At 38.4% G+C, this 18,576-nt stretch overlaps 1 protein-coding gene across 1 annotated transcript; it reads left to right on the forward strand.

The window, feature by feature from the left end:
• The first annotated feature begins 1,247 nt into the window (after positions 1-1,247).
• On the forward strand, positions 1,248-18,226 carry si:dkey-250d21.1 (uncharacterized). Its single transcript, XM_056467027.1, is given in 15 exon segments — positions 1,248-1,550; positions 2,256-2,376; positions 4,272-4,379; positions 5,461-5,497; positions 5,585-5,977; positions 5,980-7,412; positions 7,520-7,547; positions 7,672-9,434; positions 9,525-9,573; positions 9,911-9,954; positions 10,170-10,218; positions 10,317-12,166; positions 12,331-12,367; positions 12,547-12,630; positions 12,721-18,226. Coding segments are annotated over 15 exon segments (10,842 nt in total). The 5' UTR covers positions 1,248-1,461; the 3' UTR covers positions 17,478-18,226.
• The last annotated feature ends 350 nt before the right edge of the window (positions 18,227-18,576 follow it).

Here is an 18,576-nt window from a genome sequence, read left to right on the forward strand (position 1 = left end):
CCTAAACAATTGCATGCTTTAAATCATTTAGTATTTTATTGCCTAATACTACAGTAGGTAGCTAAGGGTAATATAATCCTTTCAAAATGTTAACATCACTTATAAAATACACACACATACATATGTGCATACATACAGTGACCTGCATAAATAAATACTGCCTCTGTGAAATTTTGGATTGTATAATATCTTGAACTGAATATATCTATAAGTCCAGCTGTAGTTTATTAAGTCTTTATATTTGTAATACATCTACATTGCTTAGCATATATAAGTACACCCCTCACAAATCTTTTAAATTCATATTTTTAATAGGAAGCTATACAATATTATATTTGTGCATATACATTAGATTAGTCAGTACTGAAGCCAAATCTGGAGCTTATCTAACAAATAATTTATGCTAAGGCTCCAAATACTAGTGCACCCAAATTTATTTTGTAAAAAAAAAAAAAAAAAATTAAATAAAATTTTTAAAAAATAGGAAAAACCAAGAGAAGCAAATAAATAAATAAATTGAAAGATTTAATTGTATTATCTTTAGTTGTATATTTTTGGTGACTAAAATAGTATTTTAATAAATATGTCTTTTTAATAAACCTGTTTTGTTTAAATGCACCAAAATACTTTGCCTATATTCACTGAGAAATGGATACAAATATTCATTTTCAAAATGGGTTGTACTCAATTATACTGAGCACTATACATAAACCATATTCAGAATAGTCATAACGAAGGATGAGAAAATAAACTGGAAATCGTCGTCAACATCTTATTGAGTATGATCTTAAAGTAAGTATTGATGTCAAAGTGAGATGGGGAAATGTTAGGATGTAATCTATGCTGGGCACTATATACACAGTGTGACCTGTAAAACACATTTTTGCCAATATCACTTAAATAACACATAATTCAGTCAAACGTTAATATGGGATTTAATAGGTTAAACTAATTGATGCATGCATACACCTATAAAATAATTACGACTTAAAATTATTAACAGCGTTGTTAAATGGGTGTGACCTAGGACGAATGTTGTTCACGTGGGTTACAAAAAAAACCTTTGGCGCCTCGTGGAGAAAAGAAAGAAATGTGTCTTTGAGTTATCTCTTGTGATTTCTCTTTATAAAAATATATCAGTTGTGCAGCATTTATGACTTATTTTGTAACAGCACGCTAGAAGGGGAACGAATGACGGTGATAGCGTTATTTTGGGGGGATCCGTCCTCGGTTTAGTCCATTTCCGCTCTACATAGGTGTTCTTCCTGGTTGTTGATTCTGTGTGAAAGTAGCAACATTTCGGCCATGAGCAAGTTACAGCAGAAAGCACGCGACGTTTGGAAATAACGCTCGGTTGTCTGAAATCTACAAAGACGCGCACGCGCGCTTTTTACTGTCAAAGCCTCTCCTTTTGCGCCGGAGGATTCATGCAATGCAATATTCATTTTGATTAAGTCCAAAATGCCCGACTGCTGTGCCGCAGCAAACTGCAAGCAGAGCACGGATCAGTCCAGTGTTTTCTTCTTCGAGTTCCCGCTGGATCCAGATCGGTAAGTGCAGACTTTTGGGACATAAAAACAATTACAATTCAATACATGTTATTTTTTCCTGTGTAGATTTTCGTTTGTGCGCAGACTGAGCAAATTAGCATTATTTGTTAGCTGGTTAGCTTCTGCCCCCCTTTTACAATGATTCATTGAATGCATGGCACCCTTTTTTGTCAACCAATTCTCTCCTTGTTACTTTGGTTAATCTAGTTATGCAATGATTTTTTGCAAAGATTTATTTAATGTCGACGGTTGTGAAATAGCCTTTTGTTTCTTCTAAGGGATTGTTGCAACTTTTATGGGGTTACTGTAAGCAAATGACTCCTGTACACGTTCGCCATCATCAGGCCTTTCCCAAAATGGCAGGAATTGAATTCCCTCAGAATACGTTTTCTCTCTCTCTCTCTCTCTCTCTCTCTCTCTCTCTCTCTCTCTCTCTCTCTCTCTCTCTCTCTCTCTCTCTCTCTGTCTCTGTCTCTGTCTCTGTCTCTCTCTCTCTCTCTCTCTCTCTCTCTCTCTCTCTCTCTCTATATATATATGGTTTTCTCTTTTTAGGATTTTTGTGTCAGAGCTGCAGTTGTGATGCTTATAACACGCTTATGCTTTGTTTTAATCTCGTTGTTAGTATTATTATTATTTTTGGCTGCTGTTTGGTTTATTGGTGAAGCATCATATTTGCACTGCAGTAACTTTACTTCATATCTTTAGATGCAGACAATGGGTGGGTAACTGCAACAGGCCTGATCTGCAGACCAAAACACCTGAGGATTTACACAAAAACTACAAAGTGTGCTCTAGGCATTTTGAGACGTCAATGATATGTCAACAGGTAAGTTTGCATTAAGACCGTTTATTTATATTTATTAAAATAATTTATTCATATATATATATATATATATATATATATATATATATATATATATATATATATATATATATATATATATATATATATATATATATTTCCCTGGTATTGATTAGGGATGCTCTGATCAGGATCTTAGCATCTGATACGGAATACTGATTAGGCATGGGCCGATATAAGTTTCTGATAACTTTGGATAAAAATATCAGGGTTTCACAGTATCACGGTATTGTGTTTACTGCTGTAAAATAATTTATTTTTAAATGTCTTCGTAAAAAACAATACTTTTTCCCCCATTTAACACAATATATTACATTTTAGGGAAAATATTATAATATTTTGGAACAATAAACATGTCTGGCTACAAAGCTAAAATAAACCATTGACATCTACTATCTTCATTAGCTTCCCACTTAAAGAAACGTCTCTACATATACCTTTGAAACGGTATCACAAAACATTTTTTGCGGTTTTAATACCTTGACTTTTCTAATCCGCGGTAACCCTTGAAACTGGTTATCGTCCCATGCCTAGTACTGATACCTTGTCATGGTACCGATTCAGATGCTTCAAGCTTTGTAATGCATAAAGCACATTTCCCTCCAAGTATGATTCTTATAGAAAATTTACTAACAGTGCAATTTGGAAATGATGAAAGAAGAATTCAACGTCTCAATCATAAACAAGTTTGGAGTGCATATTTGATGCATAAGAAGTTAAAAAGCACACATTAATCCATTACTGACTAAAAGGAAATAGGCTTATAAACTACTGTTTATTGCAAGAAGTAAATTACAAGAAGTTATGTTATTAAATATTCATGTTAAAAAAAAAACTAATTTTAAAGTTTTATTTTTAAATTAATCAAATTTTTCCAGCCAGGTTTTAATGAACTTGGAATATTGTGAGAAACACAGAACCCTCAGCTCTTTTATGTAAAATGACTTAATAGCATGCAGTAGCTGCTGTATGTATAACCCAGGTGCGCACATGCATCTTCCTCTGCTTGTAAATGCATAAACAAACATTTGCGATCGGTTCATGAGATTGGCCAGATCAGCGAGTACCAATTGAGTCATTAAATGTGATTATCGGCCAATACCAATCTCAGGCCGGTCGATTGGAGCATCCCTAGTATTGATATGTTCACCAAGCGTGCTGACATGGCAATGTGTAAGAACATGTTGCGCTTTCTCTAGAAAACTGTACAATATTTAAAGGGATAGTTCACACAAAACTGCAAATTGATTTACTCGCCCTTGAGCACAAAAGATATTTTGAATAAGGCTGGAAACTGGTAACCATTGACGTCCATAGTGTTTTTTTTCCTCCTATGGAAGTAAAAAGTTACCGGATTTTAGCTTTCTTCAGAATCTCGTCTTTTGTGTTCAAAGGAATAATGAAATACTAAAAGGATTGGAATCAATTAAATGTTGGTATATAATGAGTAAATTTTTAATTTGTATTGAAATATCTCTTCAACATATTAAAACAAGTTTCTTACAAAAACTAAAGTTTTTTTAGTTTAGTTTTTTTTAAATTATTATTATTAGTAACATATTATTAAATTAAGCATGTTTCCTAAAATGGTAACGCTGGATAAAGTGTGCCACATTCTAAGTAAATGCAGTTTCAGTGGCTCAGCTTAGATATACTTTTTATACTAAGTTTTGCATCCAAATGAAATTCTATTTGATTTTAAATTTGGACCTTTTTATATATGATCTTGCCTCTTTTAAAAATGGCAAAAAAAATCACAATAAGATATGTTAAGTAATAGGATGTCATTATTTTTCAATTAAAAATAAGTGATATACTGTTGAGCTTTGTGCAGTGAAATTTGTACTTTTGTTTTTCAGAGCGCTCTTAAGTGTATTTTGAAGGATGATGCCGTTCCTACTTTATTCAATTTTGCAACCAACCAGGACAATGCACAAACAAGCAACAGAAAAAGGACAAGGGAGAAGGTCAGTGTCTGATTTAAAAATAATGTATATAAATGTATGAATTATAAAAGTTTATGTGATGTTTTCATTTGCCTTCGCATGACATTTCTAGTATTGTGAACAGACTAAAGTGTTAAATATAAACTCTAATATACACTTTTTCCATTGTCTGTGTTTCCCCAAAGTATAGATATGTGCTTCCATTATGTAAAGTCATAGTTAAAAGCTTTTTCAAACAAAATCTTTTTTTTCTTCCTTTCTGCTTGGCTTAAAATGATATCAAATAGAAGGCATAAAAAAATTAAAATTCATGCTCTCACATCTGGTAACACACATAGTAACACCTCCACTAATGTGGTAAATAGCGTAATAAAGATGTGAGTTGTTTTGAATTCAACGTGCTTTAAAATTTTGGCACATTAATTCCAGTAAGTTTTAATGCTCTTGTTTTCTGTGATCTGCATAATGTTACGTCAAATGCGTTGTGGACAGTTAAGACCTTCAATTCATGTTTAATTATATAGCGCTTTTACAATGTAGATTGTGTCAAAGCAGCTTAACATGGATGTTCTAGTAAATTGAAACTGTCAGTCCAGTTTTCATAGTTGAAGTTTAGGTTAGTTTAGTTCAGTGTGGTTTAAATTTCACTGCTGAAAGTCCAAACACTGAAGAGCAAATCCATAGACTTTAGTGAAACACTATAAAATAAAGGTATGAACTGCATTTATTATGCAGTAATAAGGTACACAACTTTGGAGATTGCGTTCTATATAGATTAATTACCATTTGAATATATACGTGATTCCGCTCTTTCACAATTGGCCCATTCCCTCATCAAGCATTTTAGAGTTTATAGCCATGACTAAAGTAATGCATTGGGTTTTTATTAGTGCTGCATAATATTTGAAAAAAAAATTATATTGCAGTATGCGAATCATTTTACCAGATGAGTTGAATGTATCTGTTTGGAAAAAATTATTTATGATTCATGGTTTTCTGGGGAATCTAAAGAGGTTTGCACACTGGGCACATAATGTAGCGTCTCGTCCTTACATGGGTGATTCTCATGAATCTTTTTTTTTAATTTTCATTATTTGTTCAGACTGGAGAGGAGCCAGTTGTCCCAAAGAAAACTAAAGGTAAATTATAAATGATTTGTATTTTCTTTTGTCAACGGGAGAATCTGTTTTTTGTATTTAGGTGTACTTATGCTTCCTCTTTTTAAGGTACCACCGATGACCCAAACCTCTCTGCTACAGAGATGGAAGTTAAGGTTGAGGGTGACTTGGCTGAGATTAGCGAAATACAGAATCCTCCTGCACATGATGAATCAGAGAAGGAGGATCCTGCTATTTCCAAAGCAAAGGAAATTTTAAAAGAGTATTTCAAGGAGACGTTAGCCTTCACTGGTTTCAGCATCAATAACAAGGCATCCCTTAACCCAGGTGGGGCGCTGTCTGTTAATACCATGTGCTCTGAGAAAATTGACCAAAAAGAAGTGCTAACCTTAGGTGAGGAAGTGATGCGTGAAGAGATCCGCAATAGCCTGCGCCTTGCACGCTTTTTTTCTATACTTTTGGAAGACAAAACAAACATTGACGGTGTGGACCAGATTCCAGTGTTATCCGTTCCGTCACAAGTGGAGGCTATCCACAGAAGCACCTCCTGGCATTCCTCCCCTGTGATGTTGACTCTGAAAGTCTGTTTCACATGCTTATATCTGAGATTCGTAACAAGTGGGGTCTGCGGCTGGAGCACTGCCGTGGCTTCACCTACCTATCATCAGGTGTCATGTGTCAGAAACTGAAGGATTTCACCTGTAGGATGCTGCGGGATTTTCCACAGGTAGTTCTATCCCCCAGCGAGCCTTATGCCTTTAATGTGTGGTTGATTCGCTCCATGCCTATCCTTCCCATTCAAGAGGTTGTTGATACCGTAGAGCAAGTTGCTAATGTTATTAGGCAGTCAGAAACTCTGGCGAAAAAACTTGATGCCAAGATTACCACCTTATACGGTCACATCAAAGGTGAAGTGGACAGAGTCAAAGATTCTTACCAGAACCGTTGGGAATATGCCACAGATGCTTTCCAGACAATGCTTGACATCTTGGAGCCGCTTTTGAGCAGTATTGGAGAGATGTGCACCAGTGCTCTTTCAGATGTGGATGCAGAAACTGTTGAAGCGCTTCTAAAGCTGAAAGAGAAGCTGAAGAATTTTAATTTCATCATTACTCTTGTGGTCTTGAAGAACACTCTGTGTTGCGTAAGCATTCTGAACCCCAGCCTCAGGGGAATAATCAGCATAAGCAGCACTTTACAGTACACCATCTCCAATGCCTTAAAGCTTCTCACCAAACATATGCAGGAGATTCCCATTTTTCACAGAAAGTGGTTCTCTGATGCATTGGGCAGAGCCAAGAAGTTGGGGGTGCCAGTCAATTTACCAGCAGACATGGTGACAAATGGTGAAAGCACAGAAAATCCTCAAGCCGCATTGGAGGATTACTACAGGGAGGCATTAAGCAAGAAAGTTTTGCAGTACCTTATTGATGAAGTCAAAAGAGTCCTAGGCACTGAAATGGCAAGAATTCTCAGATGGTTGTCATTGGTGCCCTCATACATGGCTGACCACAATTTCAGCATCCGGAAAGACAAAGTTGCTGATGCTAACCTGAATAACTTGGCTCGTCCAGATTCATTTTACGATGAACTGGGTTGTTGGGAAGTCAAATGGAGGCATGCTAGCAAGCGGAGAATTCTTCCCACCAGTGTGTTTGCTACCCTTAAGATTCCTGATATAGGATTTTACCCAAATGTACAGAGCCTTTTGAGAGTGCTAGGCACCATCCCTTGCGTCCACGCAGAAGCAGATGTGTATGGGCAGTATGACATGGTGCTGAACCGGTATCACTCCTACATGAAAGAAGTAACAGCGGAAAAAAGACTGAGCAATATGGCCTTTGTTTATGTCAATCAAGATGTCAACTTCAGCATTGAGGAAATGGTGGAAGCATATGTAAAGAAAAATCCAGAAATCCTTCAGCTGATACATGAGGTAAATACATTTTTTAATAACTAATAAAAATGTTTTTATCTGTATAGTATCCCATATGATTTCTGAAAAATATTTCATAACCATTTTATCTGCTTGCTTTTTTTTAGGATGATGCAATGGAAGTGCAACCATCAGGTCAAACCTTTCACCTGTGACTTGTCAAAAATAAACATCTTCATGTTTTTGAAGAAAATGAATTATTACATGTTGTTGTTGTTGTTGTTGTTGATATATTTTTTTGATTCCAATCCCTATACAGATCCAGCAACCAGTGCAAATGATGCCTCTAAAGAAGATGCAGAAGAACCAAGAGAGATGACTTTAAATATGGACGTTGAGAGACAGAAACCACCAGAATGTGCAGAAACTAATAAAGAGGCATTGAAATCTGCATTACAGTCTGCTGTCACTGCTGCATATAGCAGGCAAAGCAGAGTCCCTGATCAAGACCAAGAAGTAGAATATGTGACCAGATCTGAGATGAATGAAGTCCTTAAAGTGTGTGAGGATGTTGTTAGGGACAGGATTCTTTCAGAGGTTGGAACTGCATTTTTCTCCTTGTTTATCGACCGAGTTATCCTATTTGGAGAGATGGAATACCTACCTGTGTTCATCAGATTTGTTGACAGTTTCGATGTCATGCGACTTGAGCTTTTGGGATTTGTTGAGGTTACTAATGACACTGAGGCTATGTGCGAACATATTTATGATGTGCTTACCACTGAGTGGCATTTGGATTTGAGCTACTGCAGAGGTCAAGCTTACCTTGGTTCTGGTGAGCTGTCCTATAAGCTCAGGGCCTTTGCATGTAAAATACAGGAGAAGAATCCTCTTGCTCTGTGCACACACTGCTCTTGTTACTCTTTCAATACATGGTGGTCAAGGTCAGTTCCAGTTGCTGCAGTCATGAGAGCCATAGACACATTAGAGGAGATTGTGTCATTTTTCCAAAGCATGCCTGCCCTTGAGAAACAATTAGATCAGATCTTAGCCATAGGCCTAAGAGAGAGCTATGAGAAAATTCATGAGCTTCAAGGACAGTTCTGCTCCTCTTGGCTTGAGAAGCATGACTCTTACGAAGTCTTTGCTCAGATTCTGGAGCCTCTAACTGATTGGCTGGAAAATATTGAAAACGGCCAGCCCCAAAAATGGAGTTTGGCAGTAATAAATCGAGCCAAAAGACTAATTCAGTTAATAGGGGACTTTGACTTCATTGTGGCTATTGTTGCACTAAAGAATGCTTCATCCTTCACCAGAGAACTGAGTGCAGCACTACAGAAAGATCATTTTAGCGCTGCCTCCCAGCTCAGCCAAATCAGTGGTATTGTGGCAACGCTTAACCGGGTTAAGACCAACATCAAAGTTTTCCACCAGAACTGGTTTGATGAGGCATGTGGTTTTGCTCAGAGTCTTGGTGTGCAGGTTAAAGTGCCTGAAAGTATAGTTGTTCCAAGAGACAGCCTCTTAAAGCCCGGCTCTTACTACAAAGATGCAATGAGTGTCCCTTTAGTTGACCACCTCATCAATATGGTCAAAGACTATTTCTCTGATGACCACAAAGAAGCTCTCAACTTAATGTCCTTGGTCCCATCATCTGTAACAATGAGTTGCGTTTTTGAAACGCTCAAGGCAAAACCACCTCTGTACATTGGTGACCTTCCAGATCCTGACAACTTCTTCACGGAGCTGAGCTGCTGGAAAGTAAAGTGGAAAACAAAAGTGGTTAGTGTAACCATACCAGAGACCATTTTTCAGACTCTGCGTTTACCCCTCATGCAGTACTTTGTAAACATCAATACGTTGCTAAAGATTATGTGTGTGTTGCCAAGCACATCTTTGGAATATTGTGGAGAGGTGATTCGGCACAAAATGTATCAAGACTACCTGAGAAACTCCTCATTCATGGACAGATCACCTTGTTTAGCCATGCTTCAGGTGAGCACTGACTTCAACAGAGACCTGGAGAGAATGGTTGCACAGTGCTTAAAGTTTACACCCAAGACGCTGGAAGGCATTTGCCTGGTAAGGAGCAGTTTTTTTTAGTTGTTGTTATTTAGGCATTTTAAATGATCACTTTTTTAATATATCTCTTTTGTTCTTTGTTCCCTACAGGACAAAGAATCCAAAACCTTAGGAAAGGTTGTTGAAATAAAAACAGAGGGTATGTAACTTTAATGAGCATTGTAATTGCATTCAATCATAAATATTTGCTCAAATATTAGAGCATGGTGCTAGCAATGCCAGTGTGTGGGGTTTGATTTCCAGGGAAAGTAAGAACTGATCAAATGTGTACCTTTAATGCTATGCTAGTCACTTTTGTGTAAAAGTGTCATTAGAGATGTCTTGCATATGTAAGTCTGTTGTTTCACTAATAGAGCAAGTTATATTTTCACAATATTGAGTTTTGAAAAATTAAATTAATTGTTTACAATATGATTATTAAATTGCATTGTTTTTATTTCATGCCCGCTTTAATGCCTCCTTTGCCAACATTGCAGATGACAACCACATGGATGAAATTGAGGGGAGGGAATCTCAGCAGGTTTGCAAAGTCTTCATAATGATTATTATAGCATTCATTAATAAGGAGTATGGTATTTCATTATGTTAATCTTTCATCTTAAATTTAGAGAAGAGCAGGCATTTTTTATCTAATCAAACAACCGTTTTAACCATTTTGGGTAAAACTGGGCTATGTCATTTGTTACTGGTTGATTGGTTTTTCAGTTTTATTCATAAGTAGTAATACTTTTATAGGACAAAGACTCCAGAACACTAGTGATAAACGCTGAGACGCAAGGCCAAGGTATGTAATTTTTTTGGAATGCACTAATATTTGGGTATTTAATATCTTGAGTCTGTAATGTAATATTTATCTAAGATAATGTTTAACCTGCCTTCTAGAAGCAGATGTCCAGCAAGAGAGACCTGAGGTCATGGAGACTGAGCAGCAGCAGTCTGAAAACATAGTGGAAGTTGTTGCAGAGGAGCCTCACATAAAGATTGAAGAAGTAGACAAGGTTGTGGATGAGAATGGCCATCCTGGTGAACCAGCAGACAATATAAAGAACTGTGGAGAGGTCTTCAAACAGGCAGCAATGCTTGCAAGGAGAAACTGCTCATTGACTGACCTAAACGAACCCGAGCAAGATGCTGTTGCTCAGATACTTGCCTCATGTCACTGGGTACAGGAGGAAATGACACAAATTTCAGAGGGGGAAATGCTACAAAGTATTGTGAAGGCCATACGAGAAGCAGTCCTTTGTGAAGTTCAGGACTCTCCTTTCTTTTCCATCATCACGGATAGAGTTATTTCTGTTGATGAGGCAAAGTTCCTACCAGTCTTTATTCGATATGTGAATGACTGCATTCCTAAAGTGGAACTCATTGGATTTTTGCCCTTTGATGAAAGTTTTGATGTGGATTTGCAAGCAAAGGCACTTTCAGCCACACTTGAGGATAAATGGGGACTTCAGATGGGCTGCTGTCGTGGCCAGTCCATCATGTGCATTGGTACAGGAGGTCAAAGTCTCAGAAAGGTGGCTCTGGCCATCTTGGAAAACTATCCACTAGCTGTGCACACTCCCAGTGAGTCTTGTGGGCTTGCCTACTGGCTGGCTTTAAGCCTACAGAATGGTTACATTACAAAGGTTCTTGAAACAACTGAAGATCTGCTGCAGTTCTTTGATCAGTCACCTAAATTAGGGAGTGAGCTTGCCAAGACCATGGATGGGCTTTTGAATACCCCACGGGAAGCACTTGGAGAGGTTCCAGAGACCTGCTTGTCTAGATGGAAGAAGAGAGAAGATTTTTTTGATATTCTGGTGGATATGCTAGAGGGAGTCCTAAACTGCTTAGATTCTGTTAGCAACAACTCTAATGGGTCATGGAGCAGTAGTATGTCACTGCAATCTCAGACGCTGTCTACAGCTATTAGACAGGTTGATTTTGTTGTCCCACTTGTGATTCTGAAAAATGTCTGTGCTCCCTTGAGGAATTGCAGCACTGTGTTCCGCTGTGGAAACCCTGCTGACATTATTTTTGAGCTTGAGAAGATTATTCCTATAATAGATTCTCTTAGCAAGATGTTGGACAATATAAGTGGAGTGCATTGTGTCTGGTTTGAGGAGGCAGTGGGACTTGCAACTAAGGTCACTGGATTGTTGTCATATGCAGAATCTGTCAGTAGCTATGATTCACCAGAAACATTCTACATGGAAGCAGTTAGCTTACCAGTTCTCAGCGGTTTGATTGAGGAAATGAAATTTAACTTTTCAGAGAATCATCTGAAAGCCCTGAAAGTGTTATCCCTCCTCCCTACCTGCAACCCTCTGCCCATTCTCCCAGAATCCACAGATAAACTGCACACTATATACCTGAGCGATCTCCCTGAGCCGGACACGGCTGAAGAAGACATTAACACGTGGGCCACGGTTTGGAGGGAGAAGTATCAAGATGTTTGTCCTCCCACATCCATCTCTGAGACATTGCTCCATAATGAAGCCAAAAACCTTCCAAATGTTGCAACTCTTCTCAAGCTAGCAGCTGTGCTGCCTAGCATTAGCATGGAGTGTGATCTAATGAAGACAACATTAAACTCCTTGAGGATCTTACTAAGAGATGGTATCTTTAGCAGGGGTAGTAAAACTGATTCAGTCCTGCTTCTCATGCACCGCCAGACACTGCAGAGCCTGGAGGAGGTAATTGAGAAATGTATGGAGGTCGATCCAGAAAGTCAGCCATTTCTTGCTCAGGTATGGTAAATTTCTGTTTTGGTAAAAAAAAAAAAAAATCTCTAATATTTTAGATGCATTGTAGTCTCCTTAAAAGTTATGTAGCTATGTTTTTATGAGTATTCACAAATGCAAGTGTGTGATTATAAAAATCTTTTTTTTTTTGTTGTTGTTTACACATGCAGGTAAAAGCAAGAGTTAATCATCTGAGAATGGAAGGTGGTAAGTTAACTAATTATTCCAAGCAATATTTTCAAGAGAGATTATTTTTTAATTAATAATTATTGTGTAATCATTTGGTTTTTGGTTATTAATTATATGAGCTAATCAGAATTTGAAATGGTCCATCAACTGTTGTTATTATTTTGACACTTTTTTTTTTTTTTTTGGTTCTCTCTCAGAAGTTATTGCCATGGCACCACAGGAGATTACCGTGGATACAAATGGTTCTGGTAATACTCAAGAAGCAACGGATGCTGTAATTGGTCAGTAATGTTAAAAAGTATGAGTATTAAATAAAGTAGATGATTATGAATCCTTTTTTGTCTTTACACAATCATGTCTTATCTTTTTAGATGTTAAAACGGCTGCTCCAGAGGAAGCTCCAGTTGAAACCAATGGCTCTAGTGAAATAGAAGGGGCTGAAGAAGCATCTGTCATGAGTACACCTGACGAGCCAGTATCTTTAATAATCCAAAGCTCTGACAAAAACACAGCTACAGCTCAAGCGATCCCTGTTTGCAGCTCTCTGCCAACCAGCAAACTTGACCAACCAACAGAATCTCTTCAGGATGCCACTATGCAGACCGCAGAAGCAGAACATGACAATAGTGATCAGCTGATTCCAGTTGTTCACAATGTACCAGTAGATGGAGGTCCTATTATAACAAGTCAAGGTGTAACTGAGCCATTTAATGAAGAACAGCCAGTTAGCAGTGTTCAGTTGGCATCAGCTGATCAAAGAGAATGTAGTCCACTCATGGAGGTAGATCAGTTTGCTGCAGCAGAACCAGATGAAAATGACAGGCCAACAGCAGAGGAACAAGTTGTACCTGAGCAGGCAGCTGCTCCCAATTCTGAAGTTCTTGAAAATGATTCTTCTATAGTTGCTCAAGACAGAAGTTATCACACAGTTACAGGGTTAGCAGATGGTCAGTTTATTTCAGAGCATCAGAGTGAATCTGTTCAGCTAATGGCAGTTGATCTGAGTGTAGATGATCAGTTGGTGTCGGTGGATCATAGTGAAGCTGATCAAGTCATGGAATTTGAAGAAAGTGGAAATGCTCCATGTGTAGTTGATCACAAGGGTGATGATAGCCAGCCAGCAACAGGGGAACTACTGGAGCATCAGCAATTTGCAGTTGAAATCAACCAATCTGTGGAAAAAGTTCAAGATGAAGCTTGTCTGATAGAAACAGGAATGGCAGGTGAAACTGATCAATGTGTATCAGTGGATAAATCCGGATCTGATCAACATGAAGCTGAGGATAACTCTGAAAATCAGTCTGTAGCAGCAGGTCAGGGTAAAACTGGTCAGTCAGTTACCGACCAGTCAGTTACTGAAGATGAGACTGTGAAGGATGAGGTCATGACAGATGTTCATTTGAAAACAAATAATTCAATCGTAGAGAGTCAAGAAAATACTGGAATATTAAGAGAAAGTGAATCTGATCAGCTCAAGGTGTCTGATGTTGAAAGTGAGCAATCTGTAGCGGGAGGTCAGTGTGACATTGGTCAGTCAGTAACTAAAGATCAAACTGTAAAGGATCAGGTCATGATAGATGTTAATTTGGAAACTGATCATTTAGTAGCAGAGGGTCAAAATGAGGCCAGACAAATAGAAAACGAGTTAACATATGAAATTAATTTAAAATCAGAGGAACAAAGTGAATCTGATCAGGTTATTGTATTTGACTCTGGAAATGATCATTCTGTAGCAGCAGATCAGGGTGAAACTGGTCAGCCAGTAACTGATGAGAATGTAAAGAATCAGGACATGACAAATGATCGTTTGGAAACTAATCTTTCAGTAGTGCAAAATCAAGAAGAGTCTAATCAGACAGAAACTAGGTTATCTGACTCTGGAAATTATCATTCTGTTGCAGCAGGTCAGGGAGAAACTGGTCAATTAGTAGCCGAAGATCTGACTGTAAAGAAAAAGGACGTGGCAGGTCATCATTTGGAATCGAATCATTCAGTAGTGGAGAGTTTAGATGAAACTGCATTCATGAATAAAGGGGAGGTAATATTAGATGATCAAAAGGAATATGATCAGCTTATGGTATGCGACTCTGCAAATGATCAGTCTGTAGCGGAATATCCAGGTGAAATTGGTCAGTCAGTAACTGAAGTTGAAACTGTAAAGGATCAATTCTTGACGGATGATCATTTACAGACTCCTCAATCAGTAGTAGAGAGTCAAGATGAAACTGATCAGACAGAAACTGGACTAGCGAATGAAGGCGAGTTCATGTCAGGCAATCAGAGTAAATCTACTTCACTTGTGTGTGACTCTGGAAATGATCATTTTGTAGCAGCTTGTGTGGGTGAAGCAGGTCAGTCAGTAGCCGAAGATCATATTTTAAAGGATCAGGTCAGGACTGATGATGATTTGGAAACAGATCATTCAGTAGTTATTAGTCCTGATGAGGCTGGTCAGGCAGAAACAGGGTTAGTGAATACAGATGGATTTATGTCAGTAGCTCAATGTGAATCAACTCAGCTTACGGTATTTAACTCTGAAAATGACCAGTCTGGAACAGAAGATCACAGTGTAACTGAGCAGTCAGAAACCGTAGATGCAAATGTAACTGAACGGTTCTCTGGAGTTGGTCAAGATGAAAATAATCATTCTGCAGAAGATGGTGAAGAACAGTCGGGTCAGATAGGAACTGGGTTTTCAACTGAAGGTGAAACCTTTCAGGTAGTACAAGAAGATCAAAGCGGATCTGATCAGCTGATGCTGGATGATGTGTCTGAAAGTTATCAATCTGGATCAGCAGATCAAGTTGTTACCTGTCATTCAGTAACAGGAGATCAAAGTGTTCCTGATCAGTTCATAGCAGTCGGTCATGTTGAGTCAGATCAGTCCATAGTTGAAGGTAAAAATGAAGCTGGTATGGCAGAAAGTGTATTTCCAAACGAAGCAGGACCAAGTCAGTTAATATTGGGGGATCAATGTGAATCAGATCAGTTAATGGTTGTTGACTCTGAAAATGACCAGGCTGTATCATCAGTTCAGAGTGGCTTTGTTCAGTCTGTATTACCAAAAACAGCAGAAACAAGTCATTCAGTATTGGGTGATCAATGTGGATCTGATCAGCTCATGGTAGTTCAGTCTGGAAATGATCAGCTTGAAACAGGAAATCTAACCAATCAGTCATCATTAGATCAAAATTTAACTGATGCATTTGTTGAAGTTGCAACTCCTCAGCTTATAGTAGAATGTCAAAGTGGATCTGGGTTAGCAGATGAAGGTGGAATTAGTCAGGTAGCATCAGGTAATCACGATACAGATCAGCTTGTGGCTGATGAACCCTGTGCAAATGGTCAGTCTGTTGTAGAAAGTCAAGGTGGAACTATTATTGCAATTAATCAAAGTGTACCTGATGAGCCTATGGAAGTTAGTCAAGGGGGATCTGACCAGATAGTACCAGGGAATCAAAGTGAAATGGATCAGTCTATCACAGTAGATCAGGATGGCCCCAATCAACCTAAAATAGCTGCAGACTGTGGCACAAATCAGTTTAATTCAGTGGCTCCACATGGCTCTGCCCAAGAAACTGCGGCAGTGAACGTTTGCCTCAATCACCCATTTGAAACTCCAAGTGTTACTGATTATTGCTCACCTGCTTCACCCGAGGATATTACTGATCATCTCATAGCAGCAGAATCAGTCACGGACCATTCTGAAGAAAAAGTCGTGGATGGTACAGAACAAGTAGTTACCCTGGTTGACTCTGCGCATAAGCAAAATATGTTTACCCCCTATGATGCTGTTGCTCGAGAAGATTTGCTCAAAGAACTGTGCAGGATAAAGTTCTTTTCTATAGTCACAGAGGATGAGTTGATAATTGATGGCCAACAATTTATTCCTGTAGCAATACACTACCTGGACAAACAAGACATTCAGTGTGAAAAAATATTAGCATTTCTCCCATTTTCCACAAACATTGCTTCATTTGTGGATACTCTCATCATCGCCCTCTCTGAGAAGTGGGGGCTAAATTTGGCACTTTGTAGAAGTCAAACATTGGCTAGATCTGATACCCATGCCTCTCAGATGACTTCTGTGTCAGCTTTGCTTTCCCAGAGACTCCCTCATGCTTTCAGTTTCCCGAAACCTATATCTCTGAAGTCTTTGCTAGCCAGTTTATCCTCCCTGAGAGAGGTAACTCAAAGTTTTGAGTACTTGGAGCAGCTGTTTTTGTGGTTCTCTGAGGATGATCAGCGTCGGGTAAGACTAGAGGACGCTGTTGTACATTTGTTCCAGAAGGACGAAAGGAAGGCCAGAGAGCTGAAAACAATGATAAGCAGCAATCAACTGGCAATGAGCCATGAGGTTCTGGAACTTACTACAGACATTCTAGAGGCCATCGTCCTTTGCTTGAATGAGATGAAAGGAAACCAAGATAATGAGGCAAACACAGCACAGGCCCAGAGCTTCCTTTCTGGAATCCAAAACTTTGACTTCATATTGACAGTTTTGATTATGAAAAACATCTTGAGCCTCACCAAAAACCTAAGCCTGAGTCTTCAGGGAAATTCTCATGATGTATATCAAGCTGCAAACCGCCTGTCTGATGTCCTACCCTCTCTCAGTGAAATGAAGAACCGTCTTGAGTCACACCATAAAACCTGGTTTCAAGAGGCAGTTTCTTTAGCTTCTAAGCTGCAGGTACCATCACTACAAACACCAATAAATGTGCACTACAAAGAGGACATCAGTAAAGGGGCCATTGAGCATTGTATTTCCGAGGTGAAAGGAGTCTCCCTGGATGTTCTGTCTGCTCTTCGCTGCTTGCAGGTTGTGCCTTATGTCATGTCCAAAGTGGAAGGATGCTGCAAGGACACTGAGTTTGTCAAAGTGTTTAAGGATGACTTGCCTGACCCAAGCTCCATACAGGCTGAGCTGCAAAGGTGGAGGGACAGGTGGCAAGACTCTATTGCTACTCATCAACACCTACCCGACACTGTCCTTGGCACACTGAAAGTTTCTGACATCCAGACTTTTCCCAACGTTTCAACCATCCTTCGGCTCCTTGCAGTCCTGCCCTTTTCCAGCATGCAGAGTAGACAAGGAAAGGTGAATTCTGAGCTGTACCCTCTGTAGTAGGCTTGGCTTAGTTGACCCCAAACAAGCTGTCCTTTAGGATGTCATACACTGCTGAAACTTCAGAATGTCCCACTGTATTCGCTAAACTGTAGATCACATCTGACTGTAGGTTTCAGTATGTTTGTTTTATTAGTTAATGATTACAAATTAGACCTGTACACTTTAAGTATAATCACATGATTGTTTTATTGGCGTTTTGTCTTTTTTTATTATTATTATTATTATTATCTGTTTTTCCTTTTACATAAGTGGCATGAAAAAAAAGAGGACTGCCAATTGGGACCAATGTCTTGCCAAAAAAAAAAGAAAAAAAGATAGAAAGAGAGAGAATAGGATGCCCTTGTGGGCTCTTACTGCTTTGTGCCTTTATGCAAAAACCCTACGTAAGTCTTTAAATCGAGAGACACAAAAAGTCTGGATGGACATTTTCACCCCAGACTTTTTGGACATTTCCGAATATCTTCAGGAACTTTTAAAGACTTCAAATCACGTAAATCCTCTGAGATGCATTGGGGGGAAATTCATCACAATGAATTATGATGGTTGTGTTCTGTTGTCACAATGTCATCCCACGGCACAAACAAAAATGAGTCTGTCTCTGTATCATTATGTGTTACAATGGTTGATTTGTTTGCAGTTTTATTTTGATCAATGGATTTTTCTGTAAACATTTCTCCCATAATTCCTCCTCATGAAGGAAGCGTTCATATATATTTGACTAAAATAAACAAAATCATTGAAAATAAGCTGTGCCTTTATTAAAAATTGTTTGCTTTAAGCTGAAATGTTTAAGAGTGTCCACAAGATGGCAGTGTATACCTTTTCCAGTTTTGGGAGCACTTGTTGGTAAGTACTGGTTCATCCATTTTTACACTAGGACTTTTTTTTTACCACCACTAATTTAGCAATAACATTCATTTAGTCACTAAATCAAGAAAAGTGTGTTTTGAGATGGATTAATTAGTGATTGATTGATTCGTTTTTGTTTCAGTTACTGCCATTGATGTAATGCTGACGTGTTCATTATTATTGTTTATTTAATATTAGCATCTGAATGACAATTGTTAATGTTTATAATATTTAACAATATTGTGGT

The sequence above is a fragment of the Danio aesculapii genome, chromosome 10, assembly GCF_903798145.1.
Source record: "Danio aesculapii chromosome 10, fDanAes4.1, whole genome shotgun sequence".
Classification (NCBI taxonomy): domain Eukaryota; kingdom Metazoa; phylum Chordata; class Actinopteri; order Cypriniformes; family Danionidae; genus Danio; species Danio aesculapii.